Source organism: Acanthochromis polyacanthus, chromosome 3 (genome assembly GCF_021347895.1).
Source record: "Acanthochromis polyacanthus isolate Apoly-LR-REF ecotype Palm Island chromosome 3, KAUST_Apoly_ChrSc, whole genome shotgun sequence".
Classification (NCBI taxonomy): domain Eukaryota; kingdom Metazoa; phylum Chordata; class Actinopteri; family Pomacentridae; genus Acanthochromis; species Acanthochromis polyacanthus.
The window spans coordinates 32,077,357-32,089,191 of NC_067115.1; the positions used below are offsets into that span (position 1 = coordinate 32,077,357).

Consider the following 11,835-nt stretch of genomic DNA (forward strand, 5'->3'; position numbering starts at 1 on the left):
GCTAATATGGAGCAACTTTAGCTAAAATAGAGCAATTTTAGCTAAAACAGAGCAACTTTGGCTAAAATAGAGCAACTTTAATTCATTTTGGTGCAACTTTAGCTATTATAGAGCAACTTTAGCTAATATACAGCAACTTTAGATAAAACAGAGCAACTTTAATATAGAGCAATTTTAGCTAATAAAGAGCAACTTTAAATAATTTTAGAACAATTTCATCAAAATACAGAGCAACTTGAACTCATTTAGAGCAATTTTAGCCAATATGGAGCAACCTTAGCTAATAAAAACCAACTTCAACTTATTTTAGAGCAACTTTAACTCATTTTATATCAACTTTAACATAGAGCAACTTCAGCTAATATAGAGGAACTTTAACTCTTGTCTACTACCATTCAAAAGCTTGGAAGAATTTTTGAAAGAAAAGCAGTTTTTTTTTCAATGAAGCTACCATTAAATGAATGATAAATACAGTCTAGACATCGTTAATGGGGTAAATGACTATTCCAATTGATGATTAGAAAACCCTTGCGCCGTTATGTTACCACATGAATAGAAGTGTGAGGTTTTTTGGGTGACCCCAAACTTTAGAACGGTAGTGTACATGTATATAAATGGGTGAACAAGACATGCAAATTCTCTTCTATTTGCTGCAACAGAGCAGCTACAAAACGACCTTCTAGATTTAATGAGTGATACATAATACTGACAGATTGGATGACAGTGCTGAATGTTAATTTTTGAAGCAGTGGTTTGTGATTTTACTCTGCTGGGTTAGATTAATGGGCCGTGTCATATTGGCTTGTTCTGCAGAACACAAGCTGCCAAACTGCTGCACAGCCACAGTTGTGCCTGACACAAGAATCACTTATCAGAGGAGTGCTGAAAAATTCACATTTTGACATGAAAGTTGTATGTAGGGCACACGCCTGAGGGTCCTGAACTGATTTGTGTCGCATGAGGGAAAAGAAATGGGACGCTCTGAACGGCAGTGTCGGTCAATAATGACTCCTGCTGCTAATAGGTTCTCATTTAGCGGATCTTTGAACTTTAACATCTGGCTTCTTCCTCTCTGTGATTAGGACTGCAATTACCAATCAACCTAACAATTATCTTTCATATCAATTAGCTTAATCCCCCAAAAAACAACCGTTCTCACCCTCTCTGCGGTACAGTGTGCTGGGTAGGGTGCTGGAGCTCCAGGACAGAGACCAGTGGACGTCACCGCCCAGCTTCTTCTTCGTGGTCGACTCCCGAGCGCGTCTGTACTCCCAGAAACAGCGACGCTTCGATGGACGCTCGCCTGGCTGCCTGGCTGGCTCCGCCTCCACCTCTGGAGGTACAAACAGACACCGGATTGTGAATTTGTGCACAAAGACGACACGTTTCAGTTTTGCTAGTGTCGTAGTTTCTCTGACGTTCGTGAAGTACAGGTGGAGAAGAAACATCCGTTGACACTGACTTGCTTAATAATAAGTTTATTATAAGGAAGAACAGCATCGATCAGACAGAGAGACTGTCTGGGAGAATCCGGCCAAATGAATCTCCCCGAACAGCAATCAGAGATCATATTTATATGTTTTGGACAAGTATGAGGTCACAACATACGTTTCCTAATTAGAAGACATCTGGTCATGGAACAAGACCCTACAGAACAACCCCCTGTCATTAAGACACCCAAAGAGTCATTAGGGCACAAAGAACAATTATCATTACCTGGACATAATGATCCCCAATCTAATCACAGCAATGACTTCCTTCGGCAAAAACCACATCTATTCTAATAAGCAACATATATCTCAACGTATATCTCAGATCAGATACTACACTAGCAACAAATTGGAAACTCGCTTTCTGTAATTTCAATGTAGTGTGATGGTGTGGGGGTGATTTGCTGGTGACACTGTTGGGGATTATTCCAAATTGAAGGAACACTGAACCAGCATGGCTACCACAGCATCCTGCAGCGACATGCCATCACATCCAGTTTGTGTTTAGTTGGACCATCATTTATTTTTCAACAGGACAATGACCCCAAACACACCTCCAGGCTGTGTAAGGACTATTTGACCAAGAAGGAGAGTGATGGAGTGCTGCATCAGATGACCTGACCTCCACAGTCACCTGACCTAAACCCAATCCAGATGGTTTGGGATGAGATGGACCACAGAGTGAAGGCAAAACGGACCAACAAGTGCTCAGTATCTCTGGGAACTCCTTCAAGACTGTTGGAAAACCATTTCAGGTTCTACCTCATGAAGCTCATGGGGAAAATGCCAAGAATGTGTAAAGCAGTAATCAAAGCAAAGTGTGGGTGCTTTGAAGAATCTAAAATATAAAACATGTTTTGACTTATTTCACACTTCTGTGTTTACTACATAAGTACTCTGCCAAGGAACATGGTGGAGTTATGTGATGATTGGTGTCTGTTTGTCTGTTAGCAACATCACTCAGAAACAGACTGATGGATTTGGATGAAATTTTCAAAGAAGGTCAGAAATGACACAAGGACCAAGTGATTAGATTTTGGCAGTGATGCAGCTTATAGTCTGAAGCCACATATTTGTTAAAGATTTCTGTATCATTGTGAGATAGCAGCATGGCGTCACTGTAACTACGTAACATGAGTGAAATCCTACTACAAATCCACCGCTGCAAACGAATCAGGACTTATCTGTCGAAAATGATCGAAGGAACAACTGATTAAATTGTGGGGGTGTTTCTGAGTCTTATCAATTCCCGTCGCCCACTACATTTTTATGTCACACGATTCGGTATCCGTACATAACGTACACATGCACAACACACACCTGTGCTCAGCATAAGGTCATTTAGTTTGTGGGTACATCTATATTAAATGACCACATTCTATGATGCCATGATTTCTGATCATCAATGCCTTCAGTGAGAATCCACAATGTAAACAGTCATGAAAATAAAAAGATCACGTTTGCATGCAAAAGACATTGAAATCAAGCAAAATTATGTAATTAACAGGCAGTCTTCTCTTTTCTGACATGAGTGAGGAAAGGCAAGAATAAACAGAATGAAACGGTTGGGATTCCACGTCTCCAAAAGTCATTGCATCTTCAGAATGATGAGAATTCATCCTCTGGGCAGCATGAATGTCTGGATCAGGTTTCATGGCAATCCATCATGTAGTGGTTGAGATCCAGTATTTCCCTGTGGTGCTGCCCCCGAAACAGACACATCACTGTTCATCGGGTAAAAGTGATTTAGTCTTGATCTGGAAGTCGAGCCGCCAGCTCTGTTTTGCTCCATTTCTCTTATCTTGTCTGATCTTATCTGCTGGTTTAATTTCACAGTGAGGCACTAAATTACACAGAACCACGAATACAAGTGACAGAACTGCTGAACCATCAAAGAGTTTCTTTAAACACCAACTGACCTCAGACTCGTCAGTGCATGGTGTCAAACATGCAGCCCGCGGAACAAAACCAGCCCTCTAGAGGGTCTAATCCGGCCCATAGGACGACTTCATGAAGAGTAAAACTACAGAGAAGACATTAACTGGCAAATGTTAATTTGTAAAACTATAAATTTTAAATAATTCCTAGACTATGACAAGTTGTTTTGATCATAAAGTAAAATACTAGATTGTTCATTGTTCCTTGTCATTTTGTGTGTCAATTTTGGAATATTTTGTCTTGTTTTATTGGGGTTTTTTTTGTCTGACTTCTGTCGTTTGTCTCATGTTTTTTTAAAATTTTGTTTCTTGTTTTTGTCATTTTGCATTTCCTTTTTGTCTCGCGTGCGTTTTTTGTCTTATTGTCATTTTGTGCTTGGCCTTATTTGTTGCTTTGTCCATCATTTTTTTTCGTTTTGTGTTTGTCTTGCTTGTGTCATTTGTCTTATTTTTGGTCTCTTTTTTTTCTTGTCATTCGTCTCATTTTTTTGTCATTTTGTTTCTCACTTTTGCGGTCTTGTGTCTCGTTTTTATCGCTTTGTGTCTCATGTTTGTCATATTCTGTCTTGTTTTTGCTGTTTTTGTCTGACTTCAATCAGGTGTCTTGTGTATTTGTTACTTTGTTTTTCGCTTTTGCTGTTTCATATTTCTCTGTTGTCTTGCCGGTGTTTCTTTGTCTCATTTTCATCATTTTGTGCTTTGCTTTATTTGTTGTTTTCCGTCTTACTTGTGTCAATTGTCCTTTCTTTAATTGCTTCGTGTTGCGTTTTTGGAATATTTTGTCTTTTTTTGTCTGACTTTTATCGCTTCCATCATACAGTAAAATACCATACCATTCAGTTCCACATACCTATGACTAAATGTTGTGTTCCTTTGTGATCTGGAAGTTGTAATGTGTAAATCATAAACTGAGGCATAATGTTGTTGAACTTTAACTTGCTTTTCTTAAGAAATTTCAGGTTTCTCATGATGTTTTGTAAAAAGATAATTCCTTAAACGTGAATATTTTCAGAACATACTTTTTTTACACTAAAAAGGTAAGATTTGGAGTTGTGGTTACTTATAGGTTATTATGCTGTGATTTCACTAGTCACTGGAGATCAAATGGTGCTGAAGGTGGAGCCTGAACTAAAATGCGTTTGACACCATTTGTGTAGCGTCATAATGCCAAAGCACAAACTTAAAAGTGTTACAATTACCATTTTTGAAAAGTGTAATATCCCATTAATCCCCATTATTTTGACCCAAGAACGAAATCTAATTTGGTCCAGATCATAGACTGTATATATAGTGGACGTAGCATCTGGCTCCAGAATTGAAGCCAACCTGGAAGTGTCAAAAACTTGCAATATCACACCGTCCGCTAGGGTTGGCTCCAAAAAGCTTTTTCTCCATCGACCCCAATTCATTTTTGGAGAAAATAAAATTTGATGGACTGATTTTCTACAGCTCAGGATTTTTTTCCCGTTAGTTTTCATGGTGAAAATGAGAGATCAGGTGGCCGATCTTAAAATAAATCAATACTGAATTTTAAATAAATCGTTAAATTTGGCGGAGCCAGGGGGCGTGGCTAGACTTGATAGACAGCAACAGAAGCCTCTGCGGTAAAATGTGGGCGGGATAAGAGAGTCTTCAGCCAATCCTGCCCCTAGTTGCTCTCCGGTCCAGTCTGTTTGATGACGCTTTTTACGTCACTGGCTCCAAAAAATCCAAAATGGCGACCAGGAAGTAGCAAAATCTGGGCTTCATTTTCTCGGCGTTGAAACCAACGGGTGACGTCACGGTTAGTTTACGCCTGGTCCAGATGTTACAGCAGCATCACTTGAGATTTGGAAACTAATATAGAGAGCCTGTAATGAAATTATCCAAACACAGAATCAATGCTCCGAGCCAATTTATCGTTTATTAGGAGGAAAACTGAATCTCATCCGTTACTGCGGAGGTGGACAGCATTGACAGCCTTGTACAAGATATTTATTATTAGAAAAATACCCTGCAACTTAAAATGACAGAAGAACCATAATCATAACTGACAGGTATTAATGTTTACGTTTGCCTGCTATGAAATCACGCGGTGAGCCCTAATCCACCAACACATGCTGTATGTCCTAATGACAAAGGAGACACCAGCCAAAACTGTATGCATGTACACCGTTTCTCACACACACACACACACACGTCACAGAGGATTAGCCTCAGGCGCGCAGAGCCATGAATAATGGCATCATAAATAATACAACGTGCAAAGCTCCACCAGCATGAGGACAGAAGAGATGCTTCTTCGAAACCACCAGAGCTACAGCCTTCAAAAAATAAACAATACGCTGCTATAATGAAAATAAGTCATTTCCAGACGGATTAAATCTCACTCGGACCCAACAACCGTGAAGTCCGAACCTCCATTAGTCAAGGATGGTCACTCCATGGACACATGCACATACACAAGGCTTATGTAACATCATGTCATCTGGTCCAGTCTACAGATAACGCCATTGTCTGCACTCTACCCTCAACTCCAGCTTTTGCACCATGGCTTTCTGTGCATTTGTCTATGCGCACACACACACACACACATATATATATGAAAGCTTGCTCTTACAATCTCCTCTCCTAAACTATCCCTCTGTCAGAACACACCATGTATGTTCTCATCCATCATCTAGGCCGCTGCAGTTGCCACGGGCTAATGGTAAGAATAGCTCGACCGGGCACACAAACACACACAAACACACACTGCCATAACAATAGAGAGCAACAATGGTGTCCTGCGACTGCTGAAATATGAACCGCGTTGGTCTCTCAGAGCGAGCCAGCGACCTCTCCATTACCTTGCAACAAGATGCCTGAGATTTGTTTATTCAATGCGAGGACGATCAGAGCAGAGAGAGCCTGGGAAAAGATGGTAATCTGGAGTGAAGTCGGTTTATGTGTGCGTGTCACTGAATGTACATGTTTATAGTTCATGTCCTGTAGTCTGCAAGCAGCTACCAATGCTTCACATGTACAGCTACTTGCTCTTCATCATGATGGGATTAGTCTAGTGAAATGCGCCAACAGCTCTATTAGAACATTGCATTAACTCTGCTAAGATGCCTCCAACTCGGTCTGAATGATAATTTATACAACATTAGAAAAGAAACGAAGTGATTTATTATTGTGTATCCAGAAGGTTAGAAGACTTCACACAGATATGATCAAATACACACTACTGTTCAAAAGTTTAGGGTCACCCACACAATTCCATGTTTTCCATGAAAACTCACACTTTTATTCATGTGCTAACAAAAATGCATAAGGGTTTTCTAATCATCAATCAGCCTTTCAACACCATTAGCTAACACAATGTAGCATTAGAACACAGGAGTGATGGTTGCTGGAAATGTTCCTCTGTACCCCTATGGAGATATTCCATTAAAAATCAGCTGTTTCCAGCTAGAATAGTCATTTACCACATTAACAATGTCTAGACTATATTTTTCATTCATTTCATGTTATCTTCATTGAAAAAAAAATGCTTTTCTTTCAAAAATCAGGACACTTCTGAGTGACCCTAAACTTCTGAACAGTAGAGTAGACACTTCCATTCTGCAGCTGTACCTCTATGTCTCTACATAAACAGTTGCTGTAGGATTTCTCTGAACTGTATCTGTTATTAAAATGCAACCCGGCACTGTTTTCTGAAGGTTGTCAAACATGTCACGTTCACTGCAGAGGCTGCCTATTACTACTGTGACTAAACTGAATAAAACAGTGTTCAGCTTCTTCTCTGTCGCGTCAACTTTGGTCGAGTTGCATCTGAGAATTATTAGAACTGGTTCAATAACATTAGTGTCACTGACTCATTGTTATGGGGCTGTTATTTACTCTCTAATTAACAGTTCTAAGTAGGCGGATGATGAGAAACTGTCACTTTTTGCTGAAGTTTGTCCGATTTCGCTCTGGTCTGCTGACGGGAACACAGAGACTCATTGTACAAAGAGCACAGAGTTGTCATTTTGGCCAAACTGTGGAGCTGTTACTGACTGAATTTGTGGTTGCTTTAGTCAGATTTCAAAAACTACATTTGAGCTTAAGTAGTGAACAAAATTGAGATCCTTTCTGGTCATAAAACACACATTTGCCACATGTTAACGTGGATTTTAGGACAATAGTTGCCACTGAGACCTCAGGATTTACCCTAGGAATGTGAATATTTTTGGCCTTACATGATTATAGTTCTGTATTTCATACTAAAAGTTTAAAAACTTTGGTGACCATAAATAAATCCATATTTTTACACCAGAACTTTATTCTTTCTACTGCATAGAAGGAATTGGTACCTTGACCTAAATATTTCTAAAATCCTCTCTACATCCTTAAAAGTAAATACTCCCCTCAGACTTCAAAAACTAGACGTTACACAGCATGTACTTTTACATACCAGCACTGTAGTACTTAATTAGACAATAGTCCTTAAAAACATCCTGTACATCGACCACTTGTTTGACTCATGGCTTCACTGATTTTGACTAAAGTTGCCCTCAGATGTGAATCAGTCTACTAACAACGTGGATTAGATTGTTTGACTTGTGATAACTTCTGTACAATGTCTTGTGTGGCTCCAGAAAAGCTCCTTCGTTTCTTGTTAAAACATTTCTGTATTTACCACACATGAAGGCTCTAATGAAAGATTTTGTCAGGTTGCATTATGGGAATGGTAGGCTTCACATTCAGAATGTCACAAGAGCAACAGCATTTCAAACCATAACAAAAACAAAACTAGATAAGCACTCAGAGAACGCAGTACTCCGCCAAGGCTGATCAGTCATCTAATTTCCGGCGGATGAAATCTTGAAAAAAATAGCGGCATAAATTGTGGCGACATAGTATGTGGCCATTTAATATAGATGTACCCACAAAATCATGTGACCTAAATATGTAGCGGGACTCAGAAACACTCCCACAATTTAATCAATTGTTCCTTGTATGATTTCCCATAAGTCCACAGAGGTGGATTTGTAGTAGGATCGCAATCATGTGATCATCAGCCGGCAGATGATGTAGTGTTCATTTGTTGTCATGGTTACAGTGACACCGTGCTGCTATCTCACAATGATACAAAAATCTTTAACAAATCTGTGGATCCAGACTAAAAGCTGCATCACTGCCAAAATCTAATCACTTGGTCTTTGTGTCATTTCTGACCTTCCCTGAAAATTTCATCCAAATCTGTTGGTCCATTTTTGAGTAATGTTGCTAACAGACAGACAGACAGACAGACAAACACCAATCATCACATAGCACTGCCGCATTCCTTGGTTGAGTAATAAGCAGCTTACCAGGACATAACACAGAAAAGCCACAAATCGTCACATTAAAAAACTAAACAATCAAATGTTTTGATCCCTACAGTTGAATAACTGTTAAAACATCTGTCGACTGAAGCGTTTAAGTTACTGCTTCAGTTCTTCTATGTATCCTCAATATTTGTGAATGATAAGTGAAGTGTAAAGAAATAATGAGGCAAGAAAACTATTCTATAATGAGCCACCAGCTGCAGTCTGGAATGTTTGTGTTGCTTTTGAAGCTGCTTCAAAATCCAGTTCTTCTGTAATGGTTGTTTAACAATCTGCACCAACTTTCATACCATATTTAACACAATCAACCACAAGCCCCCCACCTCATCCTAAGGACAAAGCAACTTAAAAAAAAGTCTTACAGATGGTGTTTCAATACATGAGAAGTCTCCAACCCTCACAGCCATTTCATAACAGTAACACTGTATGATGTCTGGGAATTACACCCGCAAATTTGGTATGTAATGTGCCTCTGCTCAGCCAGCCCAGTCAGAAGAGGCGGTCTGAGGTCTCGTCTGGACCGGAGACAGATTTAAATGGCTTCTGAGTGGGCAGACGGGCTGCTGGCAGCGCTGTGATGAGCTGAGATGTCCTCACCGACACACACAAACTCAAGCCAGAACTCACCACATTCAGTTTCCGAGGAACTTGAGAGTTCGGCCTCCACCGCCGTCTCCTCTGCTCCCTCCTCTCCTTCCTCCTCCTCCTCTTCTTCCTCCTCCTCCTCCTCCTCCTCCTCTTCCTCCTCCTCATCCTCTTCCTCCAGCTTAGTCTTGGCCTGGTTTTCCTCCCTGTGCACCTCCTGCTGTGTCTCCGCCTCCTGCACCTCCTCTGACTGGGAGTTGTGACCGGGTCCTGCCCCCAGCTCCCCCCCTGGCTCAGGGAGTAGTTGTGCTCCTCACTGCAGTGCTCCAGAGCCAGCCCGGCCGCAGTTGCTGCCGCCACCACTTCCTCTTCCTCCTGCGCCACCTGATACACCTCCACCGTGCGCTCCCGTGACATCCCCCCATCCTGTCCTCCTTCTGCTGCCCTTCCTGCAACACATAACTCCCTCTCTGTTGTCGTGGCAACAGAGACATGCCCCTCCTCCTCCCGTGCAGCAGGAGGCCCCTGGACTTCCTGGGTGACGGGAGGGGATGCGTGTCTGCTCCTCCTCCTCCTCTCCTCCTCCTCTTCCTCCTCCTGCTCCTCCCGGCTCCTCCCCCAGCGGCCGATCAGGACCGCCTCCTCGGAGCAGGCCAGCAGCTCCCCCCCGACCCCCAGACCCAGCTTGGTGTAGCGAGCCATCTCGTCCAGCGCAGACACATCCCAGCGCTCCGGGTGCAGGTCCTCGCCAAAGCCTCCGTCGTCCACTAGGTCGCTTAGCAACTCAAAGGGCCGTTTCCTTGGCGATGCTGGGGAGCCCAGCATAAGGAGCACACTCTGAAAGAGGGCAGAGGCACGCTTAAAAACAGCTGATCCGGAGCCAAAAATAAACTTTTTACAACATACTCCTGAACCACATTGTGCCTTATATTTTTATTACAAAGATTGTACATTCCCTGCTGCAGCAAGTTAAACGAACAGAGCCTAATGCTGTATTTGTTCAACAGCTGGCCCTCATATACAGAGTCATACCTGATGGATTAAATTAGCTGCAATTACAAACACTGCCAGGCTAACCAGCAAAGGTGCAACTGTGCCTCATTTATGGGTTTCTATTTCTTTCAAGGTCTTGTTGGTAAAATTCAAGGACTGTAAGGAAAGGAATGATGCTCACAAATGATTTGAAGGACTCTGGATTCAAATTTTAACCCCTTGATGCCCAAATGTATTTACAGTTAAATAAAAAACATTTTTTGTGTGTTTTTGCTTTCCAGCTGCTGCTAAAATAAGTGGAGATTGTTCATTTATCTATTACACATAGAACATAGATACATAATTAGAGTAACAGATACATAATAATTAGGTCCAACTTCGACCGGTCCTACGAGAAACCACTGCTTGCAAAAGGTTCCGAGGTACGTATTGAATATGCATAAACTGGCATTGGGGGAATGAATACGCTATCTCAGTTGCAGTCTGAATGAAAGTGATATGTTGCAAATTTGTGACAATAGGCATCAAGGGGTTAATTAAAAAAAATCCATGACCTATAAAATGGCTACTTTCTCCAAAAAACAAAGGGATGGATTTTACCGTTCACAAACAAAGCAATATTTTCAAGGATATTCAAAGCCCTTGAGAAGTGTCAAAATGAGGTATGTTTCTTGTGAAATTGTTGCATTCGTCTCACCTGATCGTACTCAGTCCTGCCCCCCTGTGGCGACATGGCCAGGGGGTAGGGGCTCAGAAGACCCCTGTGTCCCCCGTAGGCCTCGCCAAACGCAGGCTCCATCCCGTTCATACCCGGCTAAAAGCGAAGAAGCACACAAAGACGAAACGTAAGACACAAATCCAGCACGGAGACAAGGAGGACTACAATCCAGAGACGTTGGGTAAGAACCATTTTAAGGCTGCAGCGGCGTTCCTACTTTACCTGAGGCATGCCCGAGGCAGGAGGGTGTCAGGTCGCGGTCACAACGTCAGCTTAAGTGAGTTCTGCTGCAAATAACGCAACCAAATTCAGATAAGAGCATTGAGAGGCGTCAAAGGGAAGACATGGGAGGAAAAGGTGGAGGAATGAGAGGAGGCGAGGATGCTACTTACCTAGGGTCGATAGTTGAGAAGGTGAAGGGGTCGAGCTCTTTTCACATGTCGCAATCTCTCAGCCTGAAAGAAAAAACAGAGAGGAGGGAGGAAGTTCAATGCGGGAAAGTAGAACAGCAAAAAGTGATGATAAGCACACTGTTAAATCATCCATCCATTCTCTATACACCGCTTAATCCTCATCACGGTTGCAGGGGGCTGGAGTCTATCCCAGCTGACTTAGGGTGAAGACAGTCTATCGCAGGTTTACACATAAAGACAGACAATCACACTCACATTCACACCTACGGACAATTTAGTGTTACCAATAAACCTCAGCATGTTTTCGGACTGGAGGAGGAAGCTGGAGAACCCAGAGAAAACCCACACATGCACAGGGAGAAC

At 41.9% G+C, this 11,835-nt stretch overlaps 1 protein-coding gene across 1 annotated transcript in view; it reads right to left on the minus strand.

The window, feature by feature from the left end:
• Positions 1–11,149, minus strand: part of LOC110960436 (CREB3 regulatory factor-like) — a 30,855-nt gene extending 19,706 nt beyond the window's left edge. The window contains exons 1-4 of the mRNA XM_051945985.1: positions 11,039–11,149; positions 9,975–10,185; positions 9,391–9,657; positions 1,160–1,333 (exon numbers count right to left, since the gene is read on the minus strand). Of these exons, the coding sequence (XP_051801945.1) occupies positions 1,160–1,333; positions 9,391–9,657; positions 9,975–10,185; positions 11,039–11,149 (763 nt within the window). The remainder of the gene's footprint in view (positions 1–1,159; positions 1,334–9,390; positions 9,658–9,974; positions 10,186–11,038) is intronic.
• Between the last annotated feature and the right edge of the window lie 686 nt (positions 11,150–11,835).